General features: G+C 39.5%; 2 protein-coding genes across 6 annotated transcripts in view; one reads left to right on the top strand and one right to left on the bottom strand.

The window, feature by feature from the left end:
- Window positions 1-9,126, top strand: part of sgsm1b (small G protein signaling modulator 1b) — a 17,108-nt gene extending 7,982 nt beyond the window's left edge. For both annotated transcript variants that reach the window (XM_005735206.1, XM_005735205.2), the window contains 15 exons: window positions 347-510; window positions 618-747; window positions 1,220-1,346; window positions 1,429-1,493; window positions 1,614-1,759; window positions 1,889-2,017; window positions 2,105-2,278; window positions 2,409-2,477; window positions 3,494-4,717; window positions 4,811-4,935; window positions 5,028-5,110; window positions 5,218-5,327; window positions 6,372-6,468; window positions 6,566-6,733; window positions 6,998-9,126. In XM_005735206.1, the coding sequence (XP_005735263.1) occupies window positions 347-510; window positions 618-747; window positions 1,220-1,346; window positions 1,429-1,493; window positions 1,614-1,759; window positions 1,889-2,017; window positions 2,105-2,278; window positions 2,409-2,477; window positions 3,494-4,717; window positions 4,811-4,935; window positions 5,028-5,110; window positions 5,218-5,327; window positions 6,372-6,468; window positions 6,566-6,733; window positions 6,998-7,086 (2,900 nt within the window). In that variant the 3' untranslated portion in view covers window positions 7,087-9,126. The remainder of the gene's footprint in view (window positions 1-346; window positions 511-617; window positions 748-1,219; window positions 1,347-1,428; window positions 1,494-1,613; window positions 1,760-1,888; window positions 2,018-2,104; window positions 2,279-2,408; window positions 2,478-3,493; window positions 4,718-4,810; window positions 4,936-5,027; window positions 5,111-5,217; window positions 5,328-6,371; window positions 6,469-6,565; window positions 6,734-6,997) is intronic.
- A 1,130-nt stretch (window positions 9,127-10,256) lies between these two features.
- On the bottom strand, window positions 10,257-16,614 carry srsf9 (serine and arginine rich splicing factor 9). 4 transcript variants are annotated; one of them, XM_005735208.2, is made up of 6 exons: window positions 16,592-16,614; window positions 15,810-16,104; window positions 12,740-12,919; window positions 12,394-12,563; window positions 11,259-11,431; window positions 10,257-11,170 (listed from the first exon to the last, which is right to left on the bottom strand). In XM_005735208.2, the coding sequence occupies exons 3-6, from the start codon at window positions 12,895-12,897 to the stop codon at window positions 10,946-10,948; spliced, it is 726 nt and encodes a 241-aa protein (XP_005735265.1). In that variant the 5' UTR covers window positions 12,898-12,919; window positions 15,810-16,104; window positions 16,592-16,614; the 3' UTR covers window positions 10,257-10,945. The 4 variants fall into 4 exon arrangements, with proteins under 4 accessions (XP_005735265.1, XP_013766865.1, XP_013766864.1 ...); XM_013911411.1 differs by having other exon boundaries at window positions 12,740-12,942; XM_013911410.1 differs by having other exon boundaries at window positions 12,740-13,161.
- Between the last annotated feature and the right edge of the window lie 20 nt (window positions 16,615-16,634).

Consider the following 16,634-nt stretch of genomic DNA (forward strand, 5'->3'; position numbering starts at 1 on the left):
CTCTGTAAAGCACTTTGTGATTTTATCTTGAAAGGTGCTATATAAATAAAATTTTACTTACTTACTTACTTAGGGCTTTCTCTGTCATATTGTATGGTCTCTACCGTACAATAATGTGCCTTGAGGTGACTGCTGTAGTGATTTGTTGCTATATAAATAAAATGGAATACAATTCAAAGACTTGGAGCACTCTAAAAAAAACCCCAGCTGTGCTAGCACTGGTCCAGAGGCGCATCGAGTGAAAATCGGCAAAAATTTAAATCAGATATGGTTTTTAATTTCCCAAATAAAGTCACACGAGTTTCACGAGTTATTTATTTTTTCTCCCACGTGTGGGTACCTCCAGTGAACAGTGGAGGCACAGTCGTTTTGGTGAGCCAGGATGGGATCCAGAGGCCTCCTCTACACTTTCCTAAAGGAGGCCATTTGCTCCAGTTTCTCACATGCTTAGAGACTGGCCTGCTACCTCATGGGCAGCTAGACCCGCCACTCTGGAATCAGAGAGGGAAGGTAAACGGGACACCTCTGCTCAAATAATTTTTCAACATTTCATGCAACAATATTTACTTTACCAATATTTATGATATATTTTCTTCACATACTATTTCCATTTGTAGGGAAAGGTTTTCCCCAAACTGCGAAAGAGAAGTCCACATGATTCATGTGATTCTGTATCAGATAAGGAAGACGATGAAGCAACCGATTATGTGTTTCGGATCCTCTTTCCTGGCAATCAGATGGAGTTCAGTTAGTGCCTTTAATCTTTCTATTCTGCCTCCCTGAGATAATGCAATACAGAATCATCAAAGATTATATCTATAACTGTTCTAATTACTTTATATGTCATTTGACTTCAAACAGTTCACTTTAGATGAATCTGTTTCATCCAGGCATATATTCAGTGTTCGTCTTTGTAATTAAGTCCTTTCTAATGTGAAACTGTTACAGCCATAATATTTTTCCTCCTTGTTTAGTGTCCATGTCTCCATTTCACATTAAAGTCCCATTGACAATAAGGAGTCTTTGCAATTTGTATGCCACATCTGCATCTCCATCCTCTCTCTTGTTTGTTTGTTTTTTTTCACCATGTATTATCAGTTCTTATCATTTTCAGAAATTCATTTTAATATCCAAATCAGTTAGGGCTGCTCCTGGTTTTGCTTGCTTAATTGATTGTGATAATAGGAACAGTAGTAGTAAGGGACACTTTGCTGTGCAGTGGCCCCAGAGCTGATGGATCAGGGTGTTAATATGTGGCAACCAGCCCCCAGGAAGTCCTCCTGCTCCTCCTGCTCACAGAATGGCTCATCTGATGGCTCTCTGCCTAATGGCTGTAACCAAGAAAGGTAAGTATTTCCTATGGTCAGGCTGCAATCACCGTTCTGATTATTCCACCTGACAAAGTCTGAAATATTCTCACTTTACCAGGGCTCCCTTAAAGCTCCTTTGCGACACCATGAAATACCAGATAATCTCCCGTGCGTTCTATGGCTGTGAGTATAATCACATCTTCTTTGTGTTTGCAATTTAGGAATCACTCTGGTTGGGTTGTTCAGCAGATCAATAATTCATTACAGTGGTTGAAAATGAGAAGCCTTATCTCTCCTCTCTAGGGCTTGCATACTGTCGTCATCTGTCCACGGTCCGCACCCACCTCTCCGCATTGGTCAACACCACGATTGTTGACCCCAGCGTACCCTGTGATGCTCGAGGAGGCCTCTCTGTGGAGGTCTGGGGCAACTTCCTCAAAGACAGCTCTGTAAGATTTATACATGAACACCAAGCCATCACACAACGCCTAGTTGTCATTCGTTCCTGTGTGAAATGCCTCCTTTCATTAGTGAGCAATTTCAGTCTGACACAAAAGTAAAAATACTTCCCCTTTCAGGCCTATGAGGAAAAGGAGATACACAGACTGGTGTATTTTGGTGGGGTGGCCCCTTCACTCCGTAAAGAAGTCTGGCCCTTCCTGTTAGGACATTATAAGTTCAGCATGAGTGAGAAATGCCGGCGGGAGGTATTACTCATGTGCTTTAGTATAAAGATATATTCTCATGCCCCGATCTATTCTTTGCCAGTTATTTACACATGCTTATTGCTTCAGATTGATGAGCAAATGCGGTGCATGTATGAGCAGACTATGAAGGAGTGGCAGGGTTGCGAGGCCATTGTCCGTCAGAGGGAGAGAGAGAAACATGCCGAGGCACTCGCCCGATGCTCATCCGGAGCCAGCGTGGAAAGGGGACCCGTGCAGCGGGACTCCACCATCAGTACAGATGCAAGTTTGAACAAACAAAAAAATCCACATTATGTAACACCTACCACCTACTATTTCAAGAGTTGTGAGAAAATAACTTGGCTAACAGTTCTGCTGTTTTTGTCTCATGTGATACTCTGTCTCACTCCAGTCTTCTCTAAGTAGCAACTCAGATCAACAAAATACTCACTCACAGAGCGACTCCAGCAGCAACGCACAGGTAGTCCCTCTCTCATCATCATCTCCATAGCAATGATTTCTGATACGACACCATACCGGGCTTCATTTTTTTCCCAAGCATTAGCCCACTTACTACAACTTATATATGGTTTGCTGTTGTATTCTTGCTTTCCAAAGCATACCTTGTGAATCGCTGAAAGTAACGGCAGCGAAGCTGTTTCTGAGCAGGATTGCGATTTGGTTTAAGGTATTTTGAGGATAAATTGAAGTAAAAGGAATTAAGTTTTTCAAAAGATAATAAGCTAATGGCTCTACATGAAAGGCTTGGATGTCTGTATCAAGTTTCATGGCAGTCCATCAGACGGTTGCTAAAACAATGCCACAGTAACAAGAAAAAACTGGGGGGATAAGTCATTAGGTTTCATCATGTAGGCGATAGTGTTAGTAAGATATTTCAGTCAGGGATTAAATAGTTAACCATCTGGCAGACTGACTTAGTGCCACTGTGCTATGTAGAAAAAAGCTTGCTATTTTATCATCAGTGTTTTTATCATGAGTGTCCTTCATTTCATTTAAAGGAGGCAGGAATTCAAGTTTATAATGCAACATAAAAATAGATTATTGTGATTGCTGCACGTATGTAAGGATGCTCAAAGGATTAGAAATCACTACATGTCGTTGTGGTGTAATAAAACATTGTTAGCAATAATGTCAAGTGTTTGTAATTTGCATACTACTTTATAAAAAGCCTTTATTGATAATTTAGAAATCACTTACCACTCATTTAAAGGATAAAGACTAGTCAAAGGGATTTCCTACAGCCCGAGAGCCCATAATTTGTTACCATTAGTGGTTTATAATGGATCTATAATGCATTAGAGATTTATTGACCATTAATGAAGCTTTCAGTTCATGCTTTTTAAAGTGTGCCTTATCATAGAGTGGGATTTTTATTTACAGTTTATAAACTAACACATGGGAAACCACTGTTGTGCTTTTAAAAACACTCAATCTCAGTAGTACAATTTATCACATGTTCACTACTTTGGCTTCCAGGTATTTGAATCGGTCGACACAGTGGATCAGGCTGAGAGTGAGTCCAGAGCTGACAAAGAAGCACAGCACAGAGGTGCAGGCAAGGCCATCGGAAATGGAACCACAGACAAGCAACAACTTCCCTCCACCGACCCTGCCTCCAACGATCTGTCAAACCAACGTCCAGATTCAGACAGCTGTCACCCTGTAACTGAGTCTGCTGTTTCTCAGCAAACAGCAGAAAACTTAGAAGTCTGCAGTGAGGAACCTACAGCTGAGTCACAGCCTGTAAAGATTCAGCTCACAACATGTGAATCAGGAGGGGAGGATGTAAAGGACCCTGCAGCCGAGAGTGAGGCTGATGCACAAAAGAGGGAGACGGTTTTAGAAAGCATAGTGGTTCAGGAGACAAAGAAATCTGAAGCTGAGCAAAAAGCTGAAGTAGAGGAAAAAGATCAAACGAAGCACGGGCTGTCAGGAGCTTCAAAAGCCACTGACACAGATATTAATTTGAAAGAGAATACTAATGTTCTAAAGCTGGAAACAGAGATTCATAATGAATATTTCCAAGCACCTCCGCTTGGGCAGACTTTAAGTCTTCAGCCACACAAGAGCAAAAGTCTGGAAGTTGAGTCATCTTGTCCGCCTGTAGCAGAAAAAGATGCAAATCCGCTAAATGAAAAAAAGCCAGAGATTTCTAAGAAAAACGAAATCCCATTAAAAGTGATCAAGGCCTCAAACACAGACGCAGAAACAAAGGATGTCGAAGCAGCTGTCTGCGACTTTGTTGAAACCAAAAAAGCTACAGAGATTTCATTCGAGAAACCTGGTTCAAATTCTCCAGTCAGACAAGTGCTGAATGCTCTTCAATCAGCATCGCTTTCGTTGTCGTCTCAGTCCCGGCAGTCTCCAGACACAGCCGATTCGGATGACTCTCCTTCTGCGCTGGAAATGGAGGACATTCCTGCAGGGATAACATACGTGACCTCAGAGGACATCAAAACCAGGCCTTTGGCAGGGCTTGCTGCGCCCCCTGTCTCCCTGGCACAAAGAGAGAAAATGGCATCTGAGGATCTTGCCCTAGATCACCATCTGGACACAGCTTGTAATACCAGTCCTGAGGGCACAGATCTGGGCCTTTCAGAAGAGGAGCCCGAGATAGACAATGTGCTCACTGAACCAGAATCTGCAGAGGTGGGAGGAGTCACCAAATATGATGAGTCCTCAGAGGAGCAAACCTATTCTGTAAGTGTTACACACGGCAAACAGAACTTCAAAGGAAGTCTTTTAATCGTTATCATACAGTAACTGACTTCAGCATTGTTATTATTCCTGCAGCAAGAAACAATGGATATGTACTTGATCAATTTGCATCGTATTGACAAAGATGTCAGACGTTGTGATAGAACGTATTGGTACTTCACCACTGAGAATCTGGAGAAGCTGCGTAACATAATGTGCAGGTAAATGAATAATCTATATCCAATAATCTATATATGAGGTTTATTTTAATGCACAAGGTTGAAACACAAAAAATTTCTATTTCTATTTGCAGTTACGTCTGGCAGCATCTGGATGTCGGTTATGTGCAGGGCATGTGTGATCTGCTCGCTCCTCTGTTAGTTATCCTGGATGATGGTTGGTAAAACCTTTTAGTACAATGTGTTTTTTACAGATGTGGGTTTTGCAGAGCTTCACATAATTTACTAGAGGAACAACTCGTAAATGTGTTTGGGGCTTTCCAGAGATCATGGCGTTCAGCTGCTTCACTGAACTGATGAAGAGAATGAACCAGAATTTTCCTCATGGGGGTGCCATGGACTCTCACTTTGCCAATATGCGCTCACTTATCCAGGTAAGTGGACATTTTTCCACACATACAATCATATAAACATTTTATAAACAGTGTAATTTTGCTGAATGGTTAAGCCTACTAAGATTGTTACAGCTTGCTGCTGATACTTAAATGTAGGCACACAAGAAGAGGTTTTCCTCACTGTCAGAGAGTAGAATAATTCTGTATACATCCTACATACGTACTTTAAGGTTATAACATCTACATCGGTCCACCTACGTCTACAAGCAGGCCAACAGATTTTATACAGTACACAATCACTGTTGATTTTTCAAATCAATTAGCTAAATCTGATCACAGAGTGTGGCCGTGTAGTGCTACTTCTATCAGCAGTCACATTATCAGTAAACACTAGTAAAGACTTTTTAGTGTAACCAGCGGTTTGCACCTTGATTTAAAGCCTCTGTATTTACATTCAGTGTATTTTGATTGCAAAGTGTTTTTGTCTCATGCTTTCAGTCATATGTTTTTGTTTAACTTCAAATACTTTGCTGTAAGATGAATAGGTTAAATTATAAGTTGTATCATTGTCCATATACTCATTGACACTGTGTGTTTTAATTTAATTATGTTATAGTTTTGGAACCTTGGATCACAGCATTTGCAGATATGAAAAAGACTTGTTTGATTTCTAACCTATTGTACCTGTTATGAGCTATGGTGAAAATACCAATATGCTTAAAACACATTTTCCATATTAATGAATTTACCAAATATGTTTATTTCATACAGTATAGTAAAATAGAAATTAATACACATGATATATGGGTTGTAATAGTGTCTTATTATGAAGTAAAAATGTTTGTGTTCCCTTGTCTGTAGTGAATATAAGTTGTATTTATTTCTACCACTTAGTTAGACTACCCACAATATAAGTGATTTCTCTGTTCCCCTTTATTACCCAGTTATTTCTTTGTTCCTTATTGCTGTATTTTCTTCCAGCAGCAGGGATCCAGTAGTGTAGTATGGGCTGAATTATAACAACAAATGCATGCATACAGGCGTAGGATAATGATAACATTATATTGTTCTTACATATCACAGATCCTGGACTCTGAGCTGTTTGAACTGATGCAACAGAATGGAGACTATACCCACTTCTACTTCTGTTATCGCTGGTTTCTTCTTGACTTCAAGAGAGGTGATGCGAAACGCAGGCCTCATATTGTTTGCTTGAATCGACCGTGACTTTCTCGTGACAGCGAATATAATCTGATTTGTTGGTCTTTTCTGAACAGAAATGGTCTACGATGATGTGTTCTCTGTGTGGGAAACCATCTGGGCAGCCAAGCACACCTCCTCTGAGCACTTTGTGCTCTTCATTGCTCTGGCACTTGTGGAGATGTATCGAGACATCATCCTGGAAAATAACATGGACTTTACAGACATCATCAAGTTCTTTAATGGTAAGAAAAGCGAGTGAAGCAATGCTAAAGGAAAAACAATCAAGTTTACCAGTATTCACTTGTAATCAATGTTACATTAAAATAACTAAGCAGCTGGTTAAAGCGAAGTGCAGAGATTTCTATAAAAATCTGTTTTTTATTTTGTGACTTTTATTGTGAAATATCAGTATTTACTGAATATTAAAGGAACGCTAAATCTTTAAATATTATCAGTGTTCATAATTGTATCTGTAATTTTTTTCTAAATATATTTTATCTTCTCAGAAATGGCCGAGAGACACAACGTCCCCCAGGTCTTGATGATGGCCCGAGACTTGGTCCACAAAGTGCAGACGCTCATAGAAAACAAGTGATGCAGGATGCTGCTGGTTAACACCCACAATTCTTTTGTGCTAACCTGTCTCAGAGATAACAACCGAACCACGTTATTGTCGTATATTCCACAGAAAAGGAAATGATGTAAATGAAAAGTGCCGACAAGATAACCGATCATTAAAGCTGCTTGTTATTCAAAGGTAGTTGTAAAACAACTTCTCACCACTTGTTCTCACCTCTCTGTTTTTGGGAGATGCAGTTATTGCCAGTAAAGTTATTTTTAAAAGTGTTTTTGGTCACTTAGTGAATGTACCCTTGTTGAATCTGCTTCAGGATGTTGTTTATTTTGCCTTAAAATTTGCTATTTTTTCAGGGATACAGCAACCAAATTCTTCACTGCATTGATATTCTCCCTAATGCGTTCGGTTAAGTTATGCATCTTGTATACACTTAAATATATTTTCAGTATTGTCATTTACTTAGCTGAAATTGTAGCTGCCATGGTTAAACATTTTGTGATACACTTGAATAGTTTTTTTTTCAGTGATGTACCTGGCGTCACGGGATGATTTGCAAACGTTGCAGGGTTCTACCGGCTGGCTTATCTGATGTTAAATAGGTGTTTGCCTCTGATGCACACAAGATTGCAGGATATGCAGACCTGGATTCTGTGTAGCACCTCGTAATTGCACATAGTTTCCATATACTGTATCACAATTTCCTCTTTCAGCTGGTCACGCTCTCATAGTCTCCTCTCCTGTCTCCCACCTCCTCTATGCATTAGTTAAAATGATTTAACTGTTGTCTCTTATCCCAGTTAGTATTCCTCCTGCATGCTGTCATTGAAAACCTCCTTCTTCTTCCCTTAAACTACACAGTGCTGCTCAGGCTGAACACGTCAGCTATCGTTTTCATAAAATCAAAGGATAAAGACTGGTTAAAGGGATTTCCCACAGTCAGAGGTTTCTTCCTGTTAAAAGGGAGTTTTTCCCTCTCACTGTCTTTCTTTAATTTACAATGTAAAGTACGTTGAGGCAACTGGTGTTGTGGTTTGGCGCTACAGTATATGAATTGGATTGAATTGAAAGCAGCACAGCTTTACCAGATTTAGCTTCCATGCGATATAGAGAGTCGTGGTCGTAATGTTTCTGCTGGTGGTTATTTCAAAGAGGTAGTTAGCTGGTGGCAGTTTGTGCTTCCTTCACATGCTGCACTTCCCTTTTTCACTTTCACTCTTAAACTCTGTCTCGCCCTGATGAACTTGGTTGTCATGGCTTTAAAGCGCGTCAAATTGTTTCTGTATGCCAAAAACCCCCAAAGGCAGCGAATAGTTTAATATTTCCCGGACATTTCTCTTCATTATTGTCACTATTTCACTGCTGCTCAGAATGTCAGAGCTCTAACTTCAGCTATGAGGAAAGTGCGATCTTGATGATAAGCTTTTTACTTTTAAATGAATGGTAGCTGGTCAGTGGTATGTAGCCATGTAGATAATGATGATTTTGTCAGTTCATTTTTTTGCTGCAGTCATAGTGGATTTCATTTGTTTAGCCTTAAGACAAGAAATGATTAAGAGCTCGGGAGTATACGTGTAAAGGTGAATATCTTAAGATCTCGGCAGATAAACACAAGATACGGTACTCTATATAGCTCGATACCGAGAGAGGCAAGTCAGAAAATATGATTTATTGGTGCCACTTACAGTTACAAAATAGCCAAAACACACACGTCTGTTTCACTGTGGCTTAAATTCCAGTGTTTTAATATCACTGCTAATGTGTCTACATATGATCTTGCCTGAGTATTGCTGTTTGTGTATTGCTGTTTGTTGTCAGAAGATTTACAGTATACAATGTGTTAAGAAGAAACTGACTTACTTTACAAAAAAAAACAACCCCTAAGCTAGTACTTATTTATTAAATGCAATACAATGTCTGTATATGGGCCTGGTCTGATTATAATGAAGCAAAAGCTAAAAGTATGCCAATGGAAATAAATATATTTTTATTTTTTCTGTCTTCTAAAATGGTCACTGAGTATACTTAATTTATTGTGTATTAAAAATCTTATATTTTGCATTTAAGGTGCCCTGCGTGTTCTTTCTGGTTAAAAGAGCTTTGATCTTCAGATTATCTTGTGTAAAATTGTTTGTAATAATAACCACTTTAGATCGTATTTTTGATCCTGATTCTTTGTTCTGGTGCCTTATTTGCGTGTCTGAAATAGGGTCAGTTTGTTTCAAGTCTGCCTAAAAACAACACCCAGATGCTTACAGGTAGTAGGCATAGCTTCAGGAGTCTAGTGGAGTACACGACTCAAACTCAGCCGTCAGCAAAAGGGGGGCCGACATGACTGATCAGTGTATCTATTGATTGTAGATCTTGACAATGCCACGCCTGCCTTGCCACGAATTTTCTTGACTTATTTAAATGTTGTTTTTCTCATCTAGGGAAATAATTCTATCATCATGTACTTCTGTTGGCTTCTTGCTGAGCTAGTCAGCACATTCCTTCTTTATAAGAGTGTACCGGATGGTTTGGCCAGTCCTAATGCTTTTGCTATCTCTCTGATAAATTTGTTTGAGTTAAAACTCAGATAATTGGATGGAACCGTAGTTTGCTCACCTCAATGGACCCAGCACTGACGTCCTAGATGGAGGAAGGTAATAAAGCTCTTTAGGTAAAGTCAGAACAGCTGCTCAACTACCCAACTTAAAACTGTCACGTAATCCTTGGAGAAGAAAAGATGGCACTGGGATTTTTTTTATATGTATGTTAAGCTGCGTTAGAGGTCCAGCGTGCTCCATTAAACCAAACTATTTCAATATCAGCATTGATTTAGTCATTGGAAGCACAGGTCTAATAAAGTAACCTCAGGAATAATCATATTATTGCATACCTTTTTTTTATTTAAAGGTTATTCAAAGGTTATCACCCTAACTAATCGACTAAGCAAATAGACTACTGGCATAGATGTGACTGGGAATAAAACCGCAAGAAAAAAGGAATAGTTGTCCTTTGTGTCTTTTTCATGTTATCCAGTTCATTATTCTAGTTTGGGCAGAAGCTGAATAGACAATTTTTCAACTTTGAACTGTTGATTTCTTGGAATCTACTCCATATTTTTTTTTCTATATAAATTATTACTGCAGATTAAAGAAGGGAAATGTCTTCACTTTAAGTACAGAAAAAAAATGGAAAAGAAACTGTCACAGTAAAAGTTTGCATTTTATTGGTAAAGAAAAAAACCCAAAAACGATAGAGATGCATACAAATTATAATCTACATTTAGACCACCTCGGTCAGCGGCCTACACGTACAAAGAAAAACCCGAAAACAAACCCAAAGGACAATTAAGTCTCACAGTCAACGTGTTACACTAAAAGGGTTCACTAATTTTACTATACTGATTAGTTTTATGGGTTCTTGGTTTGGCCAAACAGAAAACGCACCCTTTCATACTTAAAGCTACTAAGATGTGACACATGAAAAATAAAATTACGTCAATTCAAGAAGCAGGACTGCAGAAATGTGTACTTTGTTTTAAATGTTTGACATCGCACTCCCGAATTTCTTTATAAAAGAAACCTCCAATATGTTACATAATGGTCAAATGGTTATCTCACAAAAAGTTAACACATAATTCTGTTTCCGGATAACGTATGGGTGTTTAACAAACAAAAAAACTCCCCCAAAAAACAAGACTGTGGGGAGGAGCAGGTTGTTCAGGGGTTCCTGACCATGGAATGTTTTTAATCAAGAAATAAAAATGGTGTGTGCTATGAGGAGGCCTGAGGTTTTTAAAAAACAAAACAAAAACAAAATAAAATAAAATGTAGAATTACAAAAACAAACCACAAAAAAATAATCATCCAATTCCTCTAAATGATGCGACTTTCTACCGATAATGACGAGGTGGTGGGCTGTGGTGTGGCGGAAGGTGTCTTCTCGGAGGTGGGCTATGCCGTGACATAGCATGGCGTGGGGGCGACTGGTAGCGCGCAGGGGGAGATCTTCTGTTATAGTAAGGAGAATAGCGACCTCTGGATCTGGAACGGGATCGTGATCGATCCCAGTTGGGAGTACCTCTTTCCTCATACACACGGATATAAGCCGTCTCCCCCTAACAAGAAATAACGAAAGAATTACACGACATCAGCTGCAGTTTACCATCAGAGGAACGATTAAATCTCACCATCACTAACACTAACCTGATGTGAACGGAACTCTGTCCCATCCAATCTACGCAGTGCATACTCCATGTCCTCTCTACGAAGAAATTCCACTACACCCTCTCCGTCACGCTGCACATCTGCAAAACAGACATCTCCTGCTTCCCGCATGTGATCCTTCAGATCCTGCCAGCTTCCAGATGGTGGCAGTCCTGGAACAGGAAATGACTAAATGATGGTGTGGACAAAATATACTTCCCTGCTTAAATTTACCTGACACTTTAAACCTAAAATCTTAGCAGGAAAGGGTTTCATTATTTCTCCAAAGTGCAACTCTTTCTTTAATTCATTATTTGTATACAGTCTGACCTTTACACCTCTTGAAACCTAAAGAAGATGGAGAAGTGGAAGACTTTGCATTTCCCCTGCCTTTAAATTGCTAAAAATGCCAGGAATGACACAACCTGGTTAATGTTAAAACACTATAAAGCTAAGACCTGGATTTGTGGTCTGTCTAAGGTGTTACCTATTCAGCACCAAGTGTTAATTTACACTGTCTTTAATCATTAACACTTTCCATGCACAGCAGTTACTTATTAATGCCAAACCCACAGTTGAAAATACTGAGATGGTCAATCATCCTTATAACCAGTAGGAAAAAACTAATTGACTTTTTCAAGTCTCCTGACTGATAAGTCCACCCACTTCTCCACCCAGTGTTTTAGGTGAACTACAGAAACATTTGACAAAGCACATAACATAATTAATGATACACAATGACAAAATGACACCTACCATCACTATAGCCGGTGTTTGGGGTTACTCAGCCAACATGACCGGTTTCACTTTACTGTTTTGATTTTCATGACCTCATCCACTTAGTCCCTTTGACTTCCAATCCGCCATGAGAGAGAGAAACATATCTGCCTATGACTCATGACGTCCTCAACTAGTCCCCTTGTCCTCCAGTCCGCCATGAGAAAGAGAGAATGATCTGCCTACGACTCATGACGTCCAGCTACCAGTCCCCTTGTTCTCCAGTCCGGCATGCGAATGGGAGAAAGTTATCTGCCTAAGACTCCTATGTCCACTTTCCTACCAGTCCCCTTGATTTCCAGGCCGTACCGAATGAGAGAGTAATATTAATTGGCTACGACTCATGGCGTCCACCTACCAGACACTATGACCCGGAATTCAGATCTTCGAGTTGGGGGTCCAAACCTTCCTCTAGGTGCTCCTCCACCACCTCCCATTGGGCCAGGTTTAGAACGGGGATACTCCACACGCAGCTTGGAGTCCCCATATCCATATCCATTCCTTCCATAGACCGCATCATCTGCATCCCTAAGAGAAGAGAGCAAAGAACTCCTTACCAAAGTACGCGTAGCGGACAAAGGTTGGATATCTTGTCTCCATCCATTCCCTGCCGGCAGTCACTGGAGACGATATACCACAAAATTTATGGTGTCCAACAAGGAGGAGTGTGATTCGAGTTGCCAAAAACCATCCGCAAAACTCACCGTGGGTCTTCAAATCGGACGAAGGCAAAAGGGATAGTGCCTCTATTGTTCTTCAATTCTATTTCACGAATTTTTCCATATTTGTAGAAGAGATCCTCAATGTCTCTCTCCTGGACATCCATGGGAAGATTCCCCACATAGATCCGGCCATCAGACATGTTGGCTGAGTAGGCGACACTGCTGACACAAAAGAAGGGGGGCACCTGCAGACTTTTAGAGATCACTTCTTGCTTTCACAAATAGCTGTGGAAGTGGTCCTTAATCATATTCCTAGTCCCAATCCAAAACTTAGTCCATCCGCAGACAATTCCTTAATTTACACAAGAATAAAGCTTTAAAGAAGGGATGAAGCCGTGATAGAAGTAAATGATGGGCTCAAGGAAAAGAAAAATGGCACAGGACTTCGGATCCAAGCCTGAAAACTTTAAAAACACAGTGTAATGAATGTCCAACCATTTCAGTGATTACAGATCTGTTCTCTTTAAAGTGAGATTATAAGCATACTGTGGGGAAAAATGTAAAAAGGTACTAACAATTACCTGTGTGTAAACGGTAAATGAACTGATGATTACGTGTTTTTCTACTCTGCTTTTTACTGCAAAAACAATCTTTTCTATGCCTTTAACCTTTTTGTTTTGTTTTATGTGGATTAAGCTAGCATGCAATTCTGTGTGTACTAAAAAAATTTATTTTGCAAAACCTTTTAAAAAATGTCTTTATATTTTTCCTTGGAAAATAGGAAATATGTGCCAACCTAAATGGAAATTTAAAAACCATATACAAGGCAAAAATGTCTGTAGAATTCTAATGACCTTGAAAGTCAATATTTGATATGACCAAATTGATTCTTGAACACAGCCTGAACTCTCTGAGGGATGTTTTCTTAAAGTAGTCTTCAGGAATAGTTCTCTAGGCTTCTTGAAGGACACTCAAAGCTCTTCTTTGGATGTTGGCTGCTATTTATTCCATTCTCTGTGAAGATGATCCCATACTTCTTCAATAATGTTGAAGTCCAGGCTCTGGAGAGGCCACTGTGTTTTTCTGTCCAGGTATGTTTTTACTGCATTGGCAGTGTGTTTGTTATCAGTGTCATGCTCAAAAATAAAGCCGCTAACAATCAGCTGTTTTCTGATTTTACGTTATTTTCCGTGCTTATCATTTCACAAATTTTTCAAAGAACTCCAGCCAACACCACTGGCTGAAATACAGCTGCAAACCATGACAGAGCCTCCACTATGTTTTACAGATGGCTACAGACACTTACTGTTGATGTACTGTGACATCCTCCTTTCAACCAAAAACTTCAAATTTGGATTCCTCGCTCCAGAAGACCTGTTCCTACTGATTTTTAATCCAGTCCTTGTGTAATTTGACATACCTCAAACTCTTTCTCCCCTCTTTCTCTTTCCCCCTGTATAAGAATGGCTTCTTAACAGCCATCCTTCCACTGAGACCATTTCTGTTGAACCTTCAGTGAACAATACATGGATCACCTGAACACCAGTGTCAAAAAGACAATTTTAAACTGCTTCTTTGTTAAGTGTATTGTTATCCATAGACATAACACTATTCAAAGAAAAACACTGACTTTCAGAAAACCTGGAGGACTATTTCTCAAGACCACTTTAAAAATTACAAGGAAGTCTAGCTCAAAGCAAAATATAAAGAAATGATGAGCAGCGCAACACTTTCTTATATTTCTACTTGTAAAAAAGGGAGCCAATAATATGAAAATTGTTTGACGCTTAGTTGGGAGGGCACACCTCCAAAGCAGCACAACAATATGGAAAACATAAGAAAACTGTTCCAGCTAAATGCAGCTCAGCGACTACAACCATGCTATGAAGGTACGTGACAAAGACACATATAGAGCACTCACTAGTTGCAAAATAAATGGTGGATGAAACTAGTTAAAAAGCTCTGTTTCTATTTTATTAGGTTACAACACTCCAAAGGGTCCTGATGAGCAGTTGTGCTATCTTTTCACTTCAACTTTCTCAGGAAAGCACCACGCCACCGGCTGTTGGTCTTACATTTGACATATACTGTGTAACAACTAGTCTATTGCAGTGCTGCTGCTGGCACCTTGTGGCAATAGACACACAGTTTGAATCATGTAGTCCGCGATCTATGACGGCAGCTCACTGGAAAAAGGCTAAAAATTCAGATTGTTGCTTTTACACCAATAAGTGCTGTATTTTTGCCCATACTATCACAAACATAATTATTACAAAATTACTTTGAAATATCGCAATATTATCATGAGACTGTCGCCGTCCAATGTGCATTATTCCAGACTGACACTACTATTACATTTTTCTGTAAACTCAAAGACATTTAGGCTGGTGATTTTAAACGCTGCCGCAACAAATTTATATACAAACCCAGCATATTGAAACAAAATGTAATATTCATAAAAACGGTGTTTTGGTGGCTGTCATACAGCTGCTAACAGGTGTTTTCCGTACCCTATACGTTTACCTGGACTTGAAGGCGTTTCCGGGGCCTTGAAAACCCCGTTTAATCGAGCAGTTGCTGAACCTACCAAACCTGTTTAACGTCCCATAGCTGAACAACTGCGATCTGACCTCAATTTAATCTAAAATTCGAGAGCTCCTGGTTAGCATTACCGCTTAGACACTACAGTCCAGATTCCTTCCAGCCATTCAAATTTGGCTTTGCCCTAAAATATCACAGTGGCTACTGCTAAAGTAGTCATAGCTATTGTTAGCAACAGGCGGCTGTAAACGAGGGGTTGCTTATATTAATAGCAGTTCAGGTATTTTCCTTTCTTTCTTTCTTTCTTTTTAAGTCTTGTAACACGGCCTCTTCAGTCGACCCATTCAACTTGACCTTTATATCTAGAAACTAACCCCTAGCTTATAATTTGCACACCAGCAATTGCGAAACCAGCGCAGTCCCTTTGTTGGTAACGTAAGGTCGATCAGCGAGTCAAGCTAAAAAGACTCTGGGTCGGCTACAATTTGTTAATATTTATCGCTTTCAGAGAGCGCATAATAAATGCATATGGTAAAAAAACAAACTTAAATTAATAAATGTCTCTGATTACCTTTTAGAGCAGGTAAATGTGCCTGTTTGTAGAATTAATGCAACCAGTTAGCACACTCTGCTGCTTCCGCGTAAGTTAGCACATTTACGGGAGATGGCTGCGTTCTTCTTCTACAGCTTTACATTTCCGGTAGACAGTAGCCACTGTTACATCATTGCTGCCCCCTGCTGCTGGGAGAAGTTGTAGTGACGATCAGTGAGCAGGAGCCGAGCGTTACAATGATGTTTGCTTTGAGAGGGTTGTTGGAGCAGTAGAGAGAAGATTAGAAGAACACGTGCGCGGTGTCTTTGTGGACCTAGAGGAAATATATGATAGAGTGCCAAGACAGGAGTTGTGGTAGTACACAGGAAGTCAAGAGTGGCAGAAAAAATATATATGTGAATATGCACTTGACTTTAAAGTTGGTCTGAGACTTACTAAAACAAACAAACAAACAAACAAACAAGAAAAGGAAAATAAAATAAACAATTTTCCCCTAACCTTAATTTTGAGTTATAAAGTCAAGTTTTGAGATGACCAAAAAAAACAAAAAACAAATAAGCTTTTATACGAAACTGAGAGGGACTAAAATTGAGAACACTGACTCCTTTATTTTGTAACACAAACTAGTTCTCATTTCTATCCTCTGAATTAAAAGTTCATTATTAATTTAATTTTAATAGAGAGAGAGAGAGAATATCAACTTAAAATCTAGAAAAATTTTCACATTACATAAAAGCTATAAACTGATTTGCACATCATAGAGTGAAATAAGTATTTGATCTTCAAGAAAACACAAGTACCTGGTGGTGTTGCTAAGCAAGGAGATAAAGCGTTTCTTATAGC

This window comes from Pundamilia nyererei, unplaced genomic scaffold (genome assembly GCF_000239375.1).
Source record: "Pundamilia nyererei isolate P.nyererei 1_Seehausen unplaced genomic scaffold, PunNye1.0 scaffold00063, whole genome shotgun sequence".
NCBI classification, from domain to species: Eukaryota; Metazoa; Chordata; class Actinopteri; order Cichliformes; family Cichlidae; genus Pundamilia; species Pundamilia nyererei.